Source organism: Malaya genurostris, chromosome 1, assembly GCF_030247185.1.
Source record: "Malaya genurostris strain Urasoe2022 chromosome 1, Malgen_1.1, whole genome shotgun sequence".
NCBI classification, from domain to species: domain Eukaryota; kingdom Metazoa; phylum Arthropoda; class Insecta; order Diptera; family Culicidae; genus Malaya; species Malaya genurostris.
In genome coordinates this window covers 103,273,994-103,293,455 of record NC_080570.1, presented here as the reverse complement: position 1 = coordinate 103,293,455, position 19,462 = coordinate 103,273,994, and the positions used below count along the sequence as shown (strand labels likewise).

General features: G+C 36.9%; 1 protein-coding gene across 8 annotated transcripts in view; it reads right to left on the bottom strand.

Annotated features, from left to right (window-relative positions):
- The window catches only part of LOC131425287 (neuroglian), a 101,269-nt gene that overhangs the window by 52,517 nt on the left and 29,290 nt on the right, over positions 1-19,462 (bottom strand). For all 8 annotated transcript variants that reach the window (XM_058587045.1, XM_058587047.1, XM_058587048.1 and 5 more), the window contains one exon: positions 4,888-5,208. In XM_058587045.1, coding sequence (XP_058443028.1) covers positions 4,888-4,972 — 85 coding nt within the window. In that variant the 5' untranslated portion in view covers positions 4,973-5,208. The remainder of the gene's footprint in view (positions 1-4,887; positions 5,209-19,462) is intronic.

Here is a 19,462-nt window from a genome sequence, read left to right as displayed (position 1 = left end):
CGGCTAAAGTTTTTATAATTTTGAGTTGCCTTTTCTGATTCTTTGTGAAACTTTGCTCCAAACACTATTTTCCAGTTCTGAAATCATCCCCGTAGAACGGAACAGTAACCGTTTATACATTCCAAAAACTAATGCCGGCTAGGCTAGGTAAAATTTCGAAATTTTAAGAATACTTAGTTGTTATAAAATTAACGTGTTTTTGAGTTGATTCCATCTAGTTGATGAAATATTGATCAAAACCATTTGGATTCTATAAATAAATTAAACTAAATTCATGAGCTTAATTATTTTTCTGGTTTCCGAACCAGAATTTTGTTACTAAATTTGGAGACAGATCAGGGTTTTTAATTCGGTGTCAGTTCTTGTATGTCAAAAAGTACTACACAGTTGTCAACATCGAATGAATTTCACAAATCAGTTCTTTTTAGAACCATTAGCATATTCACAAAGAACTATGGAAAATTTTCCTCCACTAAGTATTTTAATCTACAAAAGAACTTAAACATCTCATTTCTTCAGCTTGATTTATGTGGTAAAATATATTTGTCATTCATAAGTCCCACTTTAGTAAAGATGCACCGTTGCAAATCTGAGAGCGAAGCAGTAAAAGTTGAAAAATGCACTCAATCAATCAACTAATATGGACGAATAATGATATTCGGAAGTGAAAAAGTAGCATGTCAGTTTCATTCGTATTCACGTTCTCCAGTTATGTCTCTGACAGTACCCACCCGACTTTTTTCTCTGACTTCACACGCTCAATTCGCTTGATTTTCACCGTGTAGTGATACCGGAAATGAGGACCATAGTTAGTTCGAGTATCAATATTGTTTCATATTGGACCTTCCGGTGTCATAAAGTTTTCCAATAGTACACGAAATAGTTTTGAGCTAAATTTAGACGGAAGTCGGATTCGAATAAAATTCAATAACAGCTTATTGTACTGTGAGTCGTTTCATTTGTGTCTAAGTTTGCGAAAAACGGCTTAGGCGTCCCAGCCAAAATGAAGTACTGTTGGAGTTTTCTACCACTATTTCCGGAACCGGGAACTAGAAACCGATATAGCCGAAATCGGTTTGATCGGCCAGCACCTGAAATAAACTACAATTTGAAATAGTTTTAAGCCAAATTAACCAATCCATATTTCGCAACGTCGCTTTAAATGACTATAATTCCGGAACAGGAAGTCTGATAAAAATGAAATTCAACAGAAATCTATGAGATCTCAAAATGTGTTTAGGCATCTCTGATAAAATGAGTGAGTCAGTTTTGAAAGTTTTGACCACTATATTCGGTAACTCTGGAACCGAGATCTGAGATATATCAGAAATCTTTTTTTCGCCATCAACTAATAAAACAAGCGCAATATAAGAATTATATAGTAAGTTCAAAGACTTGATTCATTTTGAAGAATTTTTTTTATATAAAAATATTCGTGATATTATTTTTTGTACTTATCACCCTGTAACAGGAAGTAATTTCAAGATGAAATTCAATAGCGTTCTATGAGATTATCAGACCTTTCATTTGAATCTAAGTTTGTTAAAATCGGTTCAGGCAGCTCTGTGAAAAATGAGTGCATATTTTTCGATTTTCAAACGATATCGAACTAACTAGAGTTTATAAGAGGAAGAAGAATATGAAAACTATACAGCCATAGTATTCAAAGAAGAGCAAGAATGTGAAGATAAACTGCGGAGAGGTGAGACGTTGAAAAACTGAAAAATGAGATCATAAAAACGGATAGAGTGCATACGTTTTTGGTGATTTTTGCGCATATCACTTAATAATTCTGTAACTTGAAGTCTGATGCGCAGTGTTGGGAAAATCATGATCAGAAAAAGTTCATTTCAGTATCACTCGCTAAAAAATCAGTTCAAGAGATTTTCTAAACAAATTCAGTGACTGAAAAAATCACTTCCGAGATTCTTCAGATTGCAGCCAAATTCATGAAACAAACATCCACAAAACTCAGAACCTCAAAGGTCACAAGTGATTTTTTGTGTCAGCGAAACTTAATAATGAATTTACACCCACTAAAATATCGATAAAGAGATAATCGAAAGGGAGAAGAGTCTCCGATGATATTTCGATGCTGAATTTCCTTTACGCTTCAGCTCGACACCGAAATGATTCGTTCAAGATTTAATTATTATATTTTCAGTAATAATGAAATCTCTACTGAATAAATTCTCAACTGAACTGCAAAAGAGCAATAATGACTGTAATATTGTCGATGCACGTGGGGTAGTCAATATGAACAACAATAAATTTTTCCACATTCCAAACAGTGATTATGGCGACGGAAGGCTATTTTAATTCCAGCTGACTGATTACACTGCACTATTTAGATTAAATCCAATAAAACGCTATTTAGCATGAATTTGATTCATAGAAGTAGCAGGAGCGCAGCATTGTCAGCATGAATTGGCGAAGCGATAAAATGCGCTCGTGTTACTTATGTGTACTACATTTGAGTTAAATTGGGTATCATTTTTTATTAGCAGTATAACATGCTCTGTGATTGTTTTTACTATCATTATAACTATTATTAATCACAGCGCTTGCTGCTTTTTTGATGACCACCACGGTATTGTTGAGTAAATCTCGAATACATCACCACTATTGATCCACTTATCAACCCACCTACGCGCCCTGAACATTTCCAGAAAGGGTTTTTTATTGTTCATCGGCGAATTTATTCATCATGTATTCTGCGATGAGTTGAGATTTAACAACTATGAAAATTCTAAAATCTTCTGTTCGAGAATCAAATTCAATGTGCGAACTTTTTTCTCAAATATCATCGAGCAGAATGTTCGATAGTGAATTTTCCATAACTGATTTTTTACCATATAGAATAAGTTTCAGTAAGAATCGCGTTTGCAAAAAACCAATACTGAACTTTTCTGCAGTGAGTTTTCTAGTTGATGATTTTTTGTCCGAAACTCACTTTAAAAAAAATTCAGTCGAGATATTCGAAATTTTGATTTTTTCCCAACACTGCTGATGCTGATGAAATTGAACCGCGTTCTATTCGAAAGTAAGTCCTTTAGTATAAATCTTAGTTCGTAAATATCAGTTAGGCCATCTCCGAGAAAATCAAATTCAATCTCACCGAACATCGATTTTGCGATCTCGACGAGCTTGTTTGAACGGAATATGATACTTGGCCCTCCAGGCCTTGGTTCAAACGTCGGTTGTCAGAGTGATTGCATAACCTTCCGGTGAAGCTTGTTTCATTTAGAATTGGAACAAACTTTTGCTCATATTGTGGCGCTTTTTCCTGTAACACGGCTCATTAGGCGGCGCACACCTTCTTCGTCCATCGTTTTAGCTATCTTATTCCACCAGGTCGTCATCTGATTGATGTCTTTGACAACCTTTCCCTTTGCCTTGAGTCTCCTCTACATGATTGCCCAGTATTTCTCAATAGGGCGGAACTGGGGGCAGTTGGGTGGGTTAAGGTTTTTCGGAACAAACTGTACCCCTTTCTCTGCATACCATTCTTGAACGACTTTACTGTAATGACAGCTTGCCAAATCTGGCCAAAACATTACGGGATGGTCGTGGGATCGAATGAACGGCAAAATTCATTCTTGGAGACACTCTTCTTGGTATAGTTCCGATGATTTGCCACAGCTGCAAATGCCCTGCCAAATCATTACTTTTCTTGCAAATTTGTCGGCAAAACCAAATTTAAATTTGGCTGGAACATCCCTCCGAGCCGTTGCCAAGTAAAATTTTTGACCTGAGAGTTGCCCGAAGTCAGCCTTGACATAGGTTTCATCGTCCATCAGAAGACACCCGTCGAACTTGGTCAGCACCTGGTCATATAGTTTCCGAGCGTGAATTTTGACCACACTATTTTGTTTTATGGTCCTATTTGACTGGTTGCTAGCTCGATACGACTTGATTCCTTTCCGGAGTTGAGTTCTCCTCACTGTACTATGGGCAGTACCGAATTTTCTGGCCAAATCACGGTCCGACAGATTAGGATTCCTCTTAATCGTCTTCAAAATCTTACCACGCAGTTTCCGGTCGACAGTTCCACTCCGACGATTGGCTTGAGGCTTCCGAATCGTCGCCAATGTTTCCTTATACCATTTGACGACGCGCCATTTCTGGGCAATTTCAGCTGTTTAGCTAGCCTAGATGCAAACCACAATGAATTTTCCAAAAAACTGTGCACAATTTTTTCCCTTCTTTCGGTTTCCATGTTGATTGTTTACAAAGAACAGTCGATTTGCGGAATGTCAAAAATCATACATGAAACTGACAAAATACCCGACACGCGGGCCCCAAGAACTTCAAAATCCGTCCACCAGGAGCGCCACAATATGAGCAAAAGTTTGTTCCAATTTTAAATGAAGCAAGCTTCAGCAGATTAAAGTGCCCAACTGTTTTCTCACGAACTTCTTCATTTATCTCCGTTTTCGACAAATTTCATTTTCCAAGTTTAAACGATTTGAATTTTTTTCCTGTTCATCATTAATAGCAAAGCAAACCCATGGTATTACACTCCTTTTGTGTAATATGACCTTCAACTGGTTTGTAAGACCAGTGCCCTATGCATTAAATCGCGAACCCGGGATAGTACATCATTAAACACGGTGTAACTACCGCTCTTCCTTACTGCACCTTAACCTCGGACGTCATCATTGAAAGCAACGTTAAAAGTGGATTCCAAAGCTTTAAATATCTAATAGCAAATAAGTAACGATAACTGTATAGTGTTTCACTAGAAACTAGAATTTGGCTAACCACCTGCATCGGTCAGAAATAGTCAACAGTAATTTCGCTATTATATTTCACCAAATCACTCTGCAACTTAAAGATTACCCTTGCACTTCAAAATCTTCAATACGACAACAATAATATACTTACTGAGACTCTGCACGGCGAGGACATGTAGGGTGGCCACCAGCAAGATTATAGCCGGCCCGCCGCCGCGTCTGTTGACTGTCCACATGGTTCGGAGTTGATTTGAACGTGCTGACACTAATACTATCACTGGCTTCTGGTTATTGCTACTACACTTAAAATAGAATCACTACCACTACCTTTCACTACTCCACTACGACGACCTGCAGTAGGGGAGATAGAGAACAGGTGCCTCTTCTTCTGCTATGGCACCTTGGCGGGACGCCACAGCCGTGCGTCGTTATGTTGCTCGCTTCTTCTCCGGAACCGACGAGACGTGTCGCGCTGGAAATAGAGAGTTAAACAATAATGAATGAATAGTGGGTATAAAAATAAATTGAAATTGGTTGATAATGCTCAGGAGTCTGGAGAGATCGCAAAAGACAGCGTTGAACTTGAATTGACAAATAGGATCAGAGATCGTGCGGCGAAGGATAGGGACGATGACACTTAGAGGGGTAATGTCGTTTATGTTGTTGTGCAAATACTGAAATTATTTTGGACAAAAGTCGACCCAAAGTGGAATAAAATTGAATACATCCGGTTTGCAGCAATTGTTTTACAAATTCTTGCTCTAATAAAAATTACCGATACCGCTTTAACAGAGCTACCCTTAAGAGCGATAACAGCTATCAATTGAAGAAAATAAAAAATGGTTTTCTGAATTCGAAACACGCATGATCATTGCCGAACAAAACGATCGCAAACACATTTCAAAATAACGTCATCGTCTTACTAATACTGGTCATCGCTGCAACGGAAGAATGAGATCACTCAGCAGAAACTTATTTATTTTTTCTACACTGTGTCCATGTTTATGTGCAATGTAACAGCAACAAAAAACATCGCTTGATTTTTTATTATTCTGTATCCAAGTTCGCGGTATAATTTGACTCAGTAACTTCATGACTGTGAATTGCAAATATCGATCCAACACAACTTGAAACATTTTGTATACCATATTTTTTTAAGGAGTATTTGAATAATAAAAACTACTCTCTTCTATACCTTCTCACTTTATATTCTTATGAAGGTGACAGCGATCAACAAGACTCTTAAATGTTGAATAAACGAATCATCGCACAACATCGTATGTTTATCTATGTTCACATATTTTAGTACGACTGCAACTAGAGCATCAATATTTCATTCTTCCACAAAACCATTGGTTAAATATTTGCCTGGACAATCTGTACAAATACAGGCAAGGGAAGCAACCCGAGCACAGGACGAAACCATTCGAATACCAAATCCAGTCATGAACCGTACCCACTTCCAGTGTTCACTTTCAATCCAATTTGGCATTTTTATTTCAAAGGTGAGTAAACATAGGTAGCTTCCACTTACTTCTCCAACACTACAGTATTGCGAATGCGTCTGTACGGAGCTGTGCCGCACTTGCTTCCCCAAAGTAACAACTACGGAGAGATGAATAATTCACTTACTTCCCGACATGGTTCCGTCATTTCTTCTTCAGTTGTTGCTTTGCGCTGTTTTCGAGTTGAACAACTCCATCGCTCTAAGAACGCGTTGATGTTTGCTTAGCAGATTTAATGAATATTCCATTACCAGAGTTTCGGGTAGGGAAATCCTTTCCCCTCGGCACCCGTCCCTACTACCGGGTCCGCTTTCCTTCCTTCCTGTCTGCTACCGTACCGTTATTCGAAATTCTCCCTAAAGCGGAACAGGCGTCTAGTCGGTCTGTTTCCTGTGAATTCGAATCCATCATCAACCCATGCCCATCACAAATGGAGCCAATATAGAAGTTTTACTGTGTTAGGATTCAAAATGCAAACTGCGCCTTCAGGGTAGGCAACCGCGGTCGAAAAAAAAAGTGGGAAGGAAAAGGTTAGCGCTGAAATGAGTCATAATCCTGACGATGAACTACCACCACACAATTCCGGCATGATGACGTGAATGGTGCACATTCCAGTCGGTAGTTCCGCAGAGAGACATAGCAAGTAGGTAGGTCTGGAATCAAATGTCAATCAAATTTTCTCGGACTACAAAAAGTACTATTTCATAAAGTGGAAGCACAAAACACGTTACTGGTAGGCCCTTGGAGTTAAGCCACTGATACCTTTTAGCAGGTTTTCGATAATACTGACAATAACATTTTTAACTAATCGCAGCTTTTGTTCGGTTTCATCTGTTTCGAGGTCGAGTAATAATGTTACTAAACAATTAAAAATATTTCAATTCATATTTCATTTGATTAGTTATGATACAAGCTCTTTGAATTTAGTGAAGTATCTTACGAAAAATGTACAGAAGACTGATCAATGAAATAGCAGAAATGAGAATTTGCGAAAACAATGACTCAGAAACGAGTTTGGAACTTGCAATTTCCTTCTGTCCGAGAAAATTGTTATGTCATTTGAACTACTCTGAATGTGAGATGAAATACAACTCAGAAAGCAACTCCGCACGTATAAAGGTTTTTCACTGCAAAGGCGTGGTTTAATTTTCTGTCAGACCCCTGTGTCATCACACGCAATCATCTAACTTACCTCCTACCTCTGCTAGCTACTGATATTTGAGTTTTTGGATAGATTTTTGATTTATCTTGCATCACAGTCCTATTTGCAAAACAATATCCTCGGGTATGAGAATAGGTTGGTTCGTATGGTCAGCAACAAAAATGACCTACAAACTATAACTACAGTTTTGAAAATAGGTAAAATAATTTTTCCCTTTTTTGCTTCGTAGTTCCAGGACTGGAAGTCGGATACAGATCAAATTAAAAAATTTTAAATGGGACATAACATGTCTTAATAAAACGTTCTACTTGAACCTAAATTCGTGAGAATCGGTTGAACCACCTCTGGGAAAATAGACTGATTTCCATTTCGGAGTATTTGAACACTGTTTTCGGTGCTTCTGGAATCGGAAATCCCCGACCAGATGCACATAACAAAATCATAACACAAGAATATCAACAGTTGAAATGTATAACAATTTGTGTTATTTTGAGATATTTAACAAATGAAAACAGTTGAAAGTTAAAACTTATGATAACAATATTGTAACAAAATCAGTAATGAAGTTTTATTTTCGTTTGCAAGACTCATGATAACGTTCATTAATTGGAAAAATTAGTTCTTCCGTTGCTTTATATCGAAATATAATGATCAGAATTTCAAAAAACTAAAACAAGAAACTAAATCACAAAATAAATTATTCATTCTAAAAGTTGGCTGTGATATAGTTTTTCTGTGTTAAATTTGCTATCTAATTTATTACAATTATTGTTATAAATTTCTGCTTTCGGACTTCTGTAGTTATATCAAATTCAATAATAATTGTGACACAAACGTTTCAAAATCTGTTACGATTTTGTTCCCGCTAGAGTCTTTTTTGTTATGATTTTTGCTATTTTAACAGGTTACCAGCCAAAAATATTTCAAAATTTGTTACAAAATAATTCTGAAATAAATTATTTCAGTTGTTGTAATTCTGTTATTACCATCTGATCGGGTATATCTACTAGCAATGACTAATGATTGGACAGTTTCGAGCTCAGTTTAGAAAAACGTTTACATTTTTTGCTTCGCCGCTTTTAGTGACTTTCTTCACCCTGTAATAACGGAACCGAAAGTCGAATCCAGATGAAATTCTAAAGTTTTATATGGAAACGTAGGGCCTTGATTTGAACCAAAGTTCGTAGAAATCGGTCACACTATATCTGAGGAAAATGAGTAAGTAATCAGAGATGGAAATTTTTACACGTTGTAATTCCAGAACCGTAAACCGGATGAATTTGAAATTCTGGAAACCAGCTTTACAATCACCATTAAATTCATCGGATGGAATGAATTCCGCTATGAATAAACTGCCATTTTGATAGTATTTTTTTTAACATGTGTGTGTCATGTCGGCTTTGAATGCAATCAGTAAGATTATATTAGATTTTGATAACGAGATTGAGGCTTTTCCGAACGTAAAAACTGCATGCGATTTTTTTATCGTGAATGTCAAATTTTTATCGTGGTGTCATAACTTATGCATACGTTCAAAAAATGAATCGTAAAAGTCCACTATATTTCTTCGTTTTTGCATTTCGAAGTTTCTTTGATGTCAATAAATGCTACGGTATGGGACATCAAAATGGCGGCCATGAAATTTTCCTTAATATAAATTACACTTAAGCTAGGAAGTAATAAATAAAATAGCCCACAGAAAACGTGTCATGAATCTGGTTTAGAACCATCGAATTTTCTCTGAGTGAAACTGTCATCCAATGAACACGCACACACGCTAAACTAGATTTAAGAAAAAAAATGAACTGACAAAAATATAATTTAAAGAAAATGTTTGAAAACAATATTAAGAGTGTATGCATGGTTTTATTCTAGTACAAGTTGTTTTATGTTGAGTCCAGTTGCTAGTTTGAGTAAAGGGTTTTATAGGAGCTTTAAAACTATGATGTTACTTGTCAAAAGAGACTCTTATTATAGTTGTCATAAAACAGGTAGTGATTGAAAAATCAAAACTCCTATAAATTATAAAAAATCAAAATCAAAACTCCTATAAATTATAATCAGAACCATAAGGGATTCGAATTGTTACTTGGGAGACAAAAGTACTCAGCGAACTGATTCGAATGATATATGACACTTGGCCATTCGGGCTTCAGTTCAAAGATCGGTTTCCACGGTGATTGTATACTGGGGTCTCTTTTTACGCGGTTTCTTTTTACGCGTATTTCCGAATTTACGCGGTTTTTTTCTGCGCGGATTTCCGAAGTTACGCGGTTTTTTTTACGCAGATTTCCGAAGTTACGCGGTTCTTTTTTCGGCATCAAGAAAATTTTTCGATTTTGGAAGTCTCAAAACTTTTCTATGTCCCAAGTCGAATTTCACAAAAAAAAATTTCTTAAGGATTACACCAGATCGGGACGTTTCATGCATTTCTAAGATATTTGGAATCAAAATTGTTTTTTCTTTAGTTTGGAGGGTTTTTCACGCGGATTTTCCGAATTTACGCGGTTTTTTTTTGCGCGCTTTTTTTACGCGGTACGTATCCCCCGCGTAAAAAGAGACCTCAGTGTATAATCTTTCTATGTGAGAAGAGCAAAAATTCTTTGAAATAATATTTCATTCTGAATATTGCTTACAGACCAGTAGTAGACATTCGAAGCCGAGCCGCGATTCTGGTTTATTCAACGCGGTTGAAAACTCCTGGTCATATATTTATGGTGCTGATGGACTCGGTTGTGTTATCAAACTTTCGCTTTGGTGTTGGTTTTTGTTTTCTTTATATACCCTGAATGCATCGTTCGTAAAGGCGTGTTTTTTTCCTTCCGTGCCAGCACATACCGGTGCGTACTGGTTTTGCATCGTCATTTTATATGACGGTTTGAAAGTTTCGACACTCATCGCCAAAAATTGTGGAACCAAATGGCGGATCCGGATTAATTTTAGAGTTGCTTTTGGGATAATGTGAGCTTTAATTTAAATCAAGATTCGTGAAAGTCGGTTAAAGCATCACTGAGAATTCGAAGTGGGTACTTTTGGAGTTTTTCTCCACTACTTTGGGTGTATCCGGAACAGGAAATGGGGGACCCCAGTAGTGCCGAATTAAGTTTGTATACCCACAAACTAACAAGTTCTGCAAACTAGAAGAATTTATTAGTCAATTTTAAGGGATCTGTGCCTGATTTTGCCATCATTTGTGAAAAAAATCGCATGAAATTGAAAAAATTGCACTTAACGCACTTAAGTTCCGGAAGCGGAAGTCGGATCTGGATTAAATGTTTTACAGTTTTTTAAAGAAATATAAGAACTTTCCTTTGAGCCTAAGTTTGTGGAAATCGGTTAAGCCTTTTTCGAGAAAACTGAGTGCACACTTTTCCCTTAATTTTTACATATTACCTTGTAACTCCGGAAGTCGGATCCAAAAAAATTCAATGGCAGACTATGGGACCATAAAACCTTTCATGTGAGTCTATGTTTGTGAAAATCGGTTCAACGATCACCGAGAAAAGTGTGTGCATATATTTTTTTTCATTTTGTCGCATATCACTCTATATCTCCGAAACCAAAAGTAGGATCGGGATGAAATTTAATAGCAGACTCTGGAACCATAAGATCTTTCATTTGAGTCTATGTATACGCACATACACACATACATTTGCTCAGTTCGTCGAGTTGAATCGAATGGTATATGACTTTTGGCCCTGGGCCTCAATTAAATCGAATCGGTTTTCACAGTGATTGCATAACCTTTCTGGGTGAGAAAGGCAAGAAACGGAAAAAAGTCTAAAGCTGGTTTGAAACGTTTTACAACTTGAAATGGTTTTGCTAGTTCAAAGACTGCCCCAGAAAGTATGGACGCACTTTGATTTCGCTGTAAATAATTCACAAGTGTGAGATATTCAAATTTTATTCGATATACTGATAATATTAGACTACAACAACAGAATATTATTCTCAACATTTGTTACTTAGCCGTTGTAGACTAGCTGGCGCACCTTCTTGCGAACGTTCCTCATTAAATTCCGTACCGACTTCTTGGCGACAAATTTTGACACTTTTTTCCAATATTTTTCGAACTGTTGAATGGTTTCGGCTGCCGAGACTTGTTTTCTAAAATGGTGGATTCATGTCTTTTGGGACGAAAGTGACATTTTTGGTAGTATACCATTCTACCGTTGATTTCGAGTAGTGGCAAGAAGCAAAATCTGGCAGAAGACAACAGGATCCTTGTGGCTTGGAATCATGGGTAAAAGTCGTTTTTGTAAACATTCCTTGATGTATATTTCGATGTTCATTGAAGCAGTGGTGATGAAGGGTTTCGAAATCTTACCGCAGCTACAAATTGCTTGCCAGACCATAGCTTTCTTACCAAATTTTTCGACTTCAATCGATGTCTCGGACTGGTTTAACACTTGCCCTTCTCGCACCGTATAATATTGTGGTCCCGGCAAGGATTTGTAATCGAGTTTCACGTAGGTTTCGTCGTCCATGAATCTGCAGTACCAGCAAGAATCGTATTGTAAAGCATTCGAACCCTCGGCCTGATCGATGCTTCTTGTTTCGGACTACGTTTTGGTTGTTTCTGCTTCTTATAGGTTCGAAGATTCAAACGTTCTTTAGAACGAAGAACATTTGACTTCGAAGTGCCCACTTTTTTGGCCACATCCCGAACTGAAACCTTCTTCTTTTGCTCGAACGCCTTCAGTATACGTTTATCCAACTGAGGGTTAGCAGGACCTTTTTTTCGACCCGTTTTCGGTTTATCCTCAAAGGTCTTCACCGAACTTCCTGATTTCATTTCGCACGGCTTTTTCACTTACTCCTTCCATTTTTGCTATCTTTCTCAGTGACAGTCCGCGTTCTGTGCACCATTTGTACACAATTTTTCGACGTTGTTCTGCTGAAAGTCCACGCATTTCGAAACAAACTAATGAAAACGAATAAACAACTGCACAAGTGGTTAGAGAAGAGAGTAAACAACAGGACGCAGCCATAAAAATTGACAGATTCTGAACCATTGCGAAATGACAGCGGTTTTTGGTTGCGTCCATACTTTCTGGGACAGTCTTTATAGCCATTTATTCTTGTTTTTACTCAACTTCGGACAATGCAGTTATGTTCGTTATCAATTAATGCACAAAAGACACACTCACCGTAAAACCGAAGATATTGTTCTCTGTATTGATGTTCCGGTTAGCAATTTACGACCAGTTTATCGATACGAATCGAACTGAACGTAAAACGAGTTCAGATGATTTTTTTTTTGATTATCTTGTTAATTGAACTGGTGATTTTAAATTCCGCTACGAATTGAAAAACAAACGTATTTGCGAAAGATTACATGGAGTTCTAGTAGTAATACGACAAACACGCACAATCCAATACTTCGATCAAATATTTATTTGACTCACTATCGTTATTGTAAAAATTTTATCATGATTAACTTGAAACAATTGATATTTTCATTCGAAAAATTAAAAACTTTGTTTCTAGAAGAGCTTAGTTTAATATTAAAAAACAAGTATGAGTATCAAGTATTATTTGTATCAAAGCAATGTTAACTTTTCGGATACTTATATTAACAAACTATAAATCTTTGATATCGTCCAATTGCTCAACGATCAAATATAGCATAGATCAACGTTTGCCAGCAACACATTCTAACCTACATATGTATTACTAGAGCGTAAGAAGTACGGTAGAAAAGAGAGAGAGAGCAAGTAATCATTAAATGAATTATTAACGAACCACATTCCGGACAAATGACACATGAAGATTGTTGTCTCGTTCAACATGTTGGACAAACACTTCTACACGTTACACTGCGCTCACGGATGGGGATGCAAAGCACTCTCAAGTATCAGTTCAGTCGGCATGTGGGGCAAAATAGTCGTTTCAGTGTTGCTTGTTGAATCTCGGTGTATGAAAGGCTATCATTGTAAGCAGTTTAATCGATCGTGATTATGTGTTTGGTCCCTACTTCCATCACTTGTAGCATAGAAAATTTATCATTTTCTAATGGTTCATGAAAGTCTCTGCTCCATAGAAATCCACCGAAGCCTTTTCTTTCCCTTTGCTTTGCTCTTACGAAGACGACGTATTTCATAAATATAATTCTATGATTTGAGCACTATCCGATTTATGATGGTTGGAATAACTCCTTCAGCTTGGTTTTGTACGCACAATGCACTTACAATGACCATTATCATATTTCTTCGGATTGCGTACATCAAACGGAACCAAGAAAACAATTTGCATTGCGTTCTTCCACATTATTCCCTACTTTTACTGGTTTCATACGCAATATTTAGTACTGCTGGGCGGAAGTGGCTTTAAACAGCCCCCGAATGTGCACTGCATCATCTCTTACTTATTTATCCATTTTTATATATGCATATATATGTATATCGATATACGTACATACCACAGAAATGACGTCCCTACTCGGTGGTCTAGGTATAAATTAAACACACGAAGAGTTTCTTTTCACTGCTTCAAATGCTTCCCATCCATAATCTCCCACACAATTTATCACCCCTCGTTTTCTGAATAATGTCATTCTCGCCCCCATAAGGACTTTTCCCCACCAAATATTCATGAGTATTGCTTTTTTCATTGTTCTTTTTCAAATGCCACTCATCCAAAATTCAGACTGACCTATTGCAGGTTCAGCAAAGGTTTAGTCACGTATTGGGTGAAAATTGCGCAGACTATCAAGGAGCACTTGGGGTGTCGTTACTTTAATGAACCTTTCTTTTCGTGTGATCTGAACCCTTCTCTGCGAAATCCCTCTACAGTATGAATTACATCATGTATTCCATATATATTTTGCTCGCAAGACATATTTTCCAACCGACGTAAGAAGCTGCGAGTATTCACATGTCTAGCGGCTGTATGTTTAATGTAACAAAAAGTTGTACGTCTGTTTGTCCAAATCGGCCTTGACCAGCATTTAACTGTTCGGTTCTGCCGTTGCGAACTCGGCACCATCACCGTCGAAAGAGACGTTCTATAAATAACAACCATAACTACTCAATACCACACCGCAGGCGATTAGTCTCGTCAGTCAGTTGGGTGTGCAACCGGCGTTGGTCCCGTTCTGACTCTGTCATCTCCGATTTGCTTTCGCGACAGCGGGAATGTTCCTCCACATAACTGATGCTACTACATCCAAGCTCAAGTTCAACATTTTTCTTCGCATCCGTATTTGCTTCCTTCATAGGACCGGATCGGTATTCCAATGTTGTCAAAACAGAACTTGATCTTTGTCGTGGTCTTTGGTTAGACGAGTCAGATTACGAAAAAAAAGCAATTCATTATTTTGGTGAACACAGCTTTTGTCCGTGTGCTTCATGTCAAATCAAACTTTTCTCGACGTATGGAGAGAAACTGCATTGGACTGATCATCGAGAAACGATGAAATCATCATTGTATTTCAGATCTCAGCACACGGTAAACCATGGCGACGGCTATGGTAGCGCTTTGAACCCACACAACTCATGCGATCGTCGCTGTCATGGTTTATTTTTGATTTGAAACACATACGATGATGATTAATATGTTTGCGTCCTTGATTCTCGGGAAACACAAGATCTCCGAGAAAGTTTGGCTGTATTTGGAAAAAGTCCAATTTAAAAAAAAGCTTAAAAGCTTACCATAAACATTTATCTTGACATGACACTACTTAAATATTGCAACATTTTCCTAAAAAAATTGTTGGTATAAATGCGTATACCAGAACGCAATGGACGTTTTTCTGTTAAAATATTACATTGATTTTGAATGATAAAAGTATTGATCATTGCTTTCTACTGATTTTTTACTAACAAACCTGTTTTAATCCACCTAGTGGTGTAATGATGCCTTTCTCATATCAATCATACTATCATATATAATACTGTGGTATTCTTCAAAATAATTTTCTTCGATTCTTGAAAGAATAACCGAAATCGGTTTGTTTGACCGATTACTGATAGAAAATATCAATTGGAAAAGATTTGAGATCGATTTCAAAAATTGTTTTACAGGTTTTCGCCCTTTTCAGTGATGGTATAAAATTTTTAACACACTTTACCCTATATTTCCGGATCCGGAAGGTGGATTCATTTGAACCTAAGTTTGTGAAAATCGGTCGCCCCATCTATGAGAAAAGCTAGAAAACATATTTACATTTTTTTTGCACATTTTACCCCATAACTCCGGAATCGGAAGTCGGATCCAAATAATATTCAGGAATTTTGTATGGGACCACAAGACCTTTCTTTTGTATCTAAGTTTGTGAAATTCGGTTCAGTCATCTCTGAGAAAAGTTAGTGCACTTATTTTCACAATTTTTTGCACATTTTACCCCATAATTCCGGAACCGGAAGTCGGATCCAAATAATATTCCTGAATTTTTTATGGGACCACAAGACCTTCCATTTGAATCTAAGTTTGTGAAAATCGGTTCAGCCATCTCCGAGAAAAGTTAGTGTAAAAAAACGGGTCATACACACATACGCACATACACACACAGACATTTTGCGTACTCGACGAACTGAGTCGAATGGTATATTACACTCGGCCCTCCGGGCCTCGGTTCGAAATTCGGTTTCCGCAGTGATTGCATAACCTTTCTATATGAGAAAGGCAAAAAGGTTCATCTTTTCAAGTAAACCAATCTGACACCCAATTTTCGACTTCTTCGTAGGAATCGAAGTGCTGCAAAGCCAATGTGTCAATTCATGAAAACAAATGGTTGTCGGAAGGTGCAAAGTCTGGTGAATATGACGGGTGGGAAAGCAGTATCTCCCAGCCAAGTGCTTTGATTGTATCCTAAACCAGTTTTGTTTTGCGTGCAGGTGCATTGTCGTGTAGCGAAGTTACTTTGTCGTGTCTTTCGGTCTATTCTTGCCATTTCTCGGTCAATTTATGGTTCTGGTTGATCATTTGTTGACTGGAGAGTTGGCATCACTGGGAGTGCGATGCGGTGCCTGAGTGTTGCCCTAGAAAAAGTTTGATTACAATGTGTATCAAACAACTTATAGTGAAATGATTTATCAAAACAGTGACAGTGCCGCTGTGACGGGTGTGTGTTGATAAGTGAAAATTGTTATTTATTGAATATTGCTGATTCGCGAAACAGAAAAATGCTCAAAATTAAACGATGTCAACCGATGCGAATTTACCGCCCAAAACTGAGCGACTTCAATCGATCGAAGCGCCATCCGTAAATCATTGTATGTGTTATCAGATTAATGTTACCAGATTTAGATGGAATGTGTGAAAATTTACAAGTAAATCGTGTGATTCAAACTGAAAATCAAGAATTGATCTGCAACAGACCCATCCGCGAGTGTTTATTTTGTTTTATTTTTTTAGTAGTGGTATGTCATCTCGCGTAGTTTACAGTAATGCGAATGGGAGAGGCAGGATACTGGTGAGATCGTTCCTTTGATATTTTTTCTTATTTACAATCTTATTATATTTCTCCTTAATAAAAATCGAGCTGGACTAAATTCCGTCGATTATTCGGGGAACGTTTGATCTATTTTTCTTTGGGTTAAACGCTGGGTTTAAGATGCGCGCGTAAAGTTTATAACCGTCTAAATATTTTTTGCAACCGTGCTTAGCAAGGACGGAGGCAAATATAATTTAGACTGCGAGAAGGATACATTTGTTTTTTTTTTTTAATTTTTTGTTAGAGAGTAGACATCGACATAACTTCGTATCGCGTAAGACGTTGTTGTTCGATTGATGATGATCGAGTGATATCTTGCCAGTACGGCTGTCTATTGCAAAAAAAAACAGAACACAATGAATTAAATATATGAATTGATAGCGAGTTTTACGAGTTTCGGAAGAAATTTCGTATTCTAGTAGAAAGCACATATTAATAAACAACACGATAAAAAAAAAATCAGTCGGTGTTGAACAGTCGTTCGCACCGCACGCGTATAGCTCTTGGCTCCTGGAATTTTTTTCTGGCTACCTAGAGTTTCATTGATTCAAGGCTTCAGTCTTTTTCAAGGCTACCTGAATCACTAACTAAGTGACTAAGTGATACAAAGAGTGATATTAGAGTGACTAAGTGATACAAAGAGTGATATTAGAGTGACTAAGAAATTAATCAGCCTTTTTTAAGGCTAGCTAGGAGTCTAATCGAAGACTAATTTAGCCTAGTTAATTTAATTTAAAATTTCATTAATTTTAAAAATGCCTGCGTCCAACCGGAAAGGCAACAAGCCTAAGGCTAAAAATAATTCAATACGGAATAAATCACAATCCGTTATTCAACATTTTTCTAATAACATTCACGATCTTATAGAATCTGAATGTAAAAATAAAAGACAACGGACGGATTTCCCTTCCGTTGATCCTATGCCGTCTAACAATATTTACGAGATTCTTCCTGAATCCGATTGTAGCGACATAGAAGAAAATTCTTCAAAAATTCCCAAAATGGACGCTTGTCGTTCTGGAAAGAAACATCAATCTATGCCACCAGTGACGGTGATGATTTCCGACTTCAAAGCATTCCGTACTGAGCTTTGTACTTTTCTCCCGGAAGTAAAAGTCTCATTTCAAATCGGACGAAGAGGAGAATGTCGAGTCTTGGTGGATGGATTGGAAGATTACGAACGTCTTATTCGATATTTGTCCGAGAAACTTCATAAATTTTATTCATATGATATAAAATTCGACAGACCCTTCAAGGCTGTCTTGAAAGGATTATCAAATGATCAAAGTATTGATGAAATTAAAAATGAACTAAAAGAATTGCTTGGTTTTGCCCCTTCCCAAGTAATACTTATGAAAAAAAGAGCGAATGGTACTTCTAAACCACGCTCTGGAATTTCCCATGAACTTTACCTAATACACTTCAATCGAAGTGATGTAAACAATTTGAAAACTTTAGAAAAAGTACGTTTCATTTCCCACATTAAAATTCATTGGGAACATTATAAACGGCATAATCGTATTGCAAACTTAACGCAATGTCGTCGTTGCCAAGGCTTCGGTCATGGAACCAAAAATTGTCATATGGATATACGGTGTTTGAATTGTGGTAAATCGCATTCGAAAGACGATTGTCCAACGAATGAAACCACTGATAAATTTTCATGTTCAAATTGCAATGGAAATCATAAATCCAATTATTTGAAATGTCCTGTCAGGGAAAAAATTTTAAACGATCGTTCGCTTAGACAACAAGTCAAATCAACGACCTTAAATTTACAGAACATACCTGAAAATTCTTCTAAGGCACCTGCCAATTCGTCTTCTAACGAAAACAATTTATTGACAGGTAGATCGACCTCGTCATCATCTTCTTCTAATGTCAGTTATGCTGGTATATTAGGTAGAAATCTATCACCTATTTCTTCTAATGTGAATAATCAAAACACAGGACCGCCTTGCAGTTCTTCTTCTAACGAAAACAATTTATTAATAGGTATACCGGCCAAATCATCTTCTTCTAATGGCAGTCTACCTACAAATATTCCTTCAATGCCACTCGCTTCTTTAAATGAAGTCGATTTAGGCGATATAACTGAAAATAAAATGATCTACCTACAAGATCAACTTTTTCAAATGATCATCCAAATGAATTCAACTTCATCACTTTTTGAAGCATTTCAAATCGGATGGAAATTTGCTAATAATATTATAATGAATTTAAAATTTAACAGTGATGTTAAATAATTATTTGAATATTTTAAATTGGAATGCTCGATCTTTGAAATCGAGTGAAGATGAATTTTATAATTTTCTCAAAATTCACAAAATTCATATTGCCATTGTGACAGAAACTTTTCTTAAACCAAATGTAAAATTGAAAAGTAATCCACATTATGTGGTTCATCGATTTGACAGGTTTACTGGAATGGGTGGTGGAGTTGCCATTTTTGTCCAACGGCAAATTAAACATCGAATTTTACCTTCTTTCAATACTAAAGTTATTGAAAGCTTGGGAATCGAAGTTGAAACCATTCATGGAATTTATTTCATCGCTGGAGCATATTTGCCATTCCAATGCACCGGCGAACAATTAAATTTCTTTAAAGGCGATTTGCAAAAAC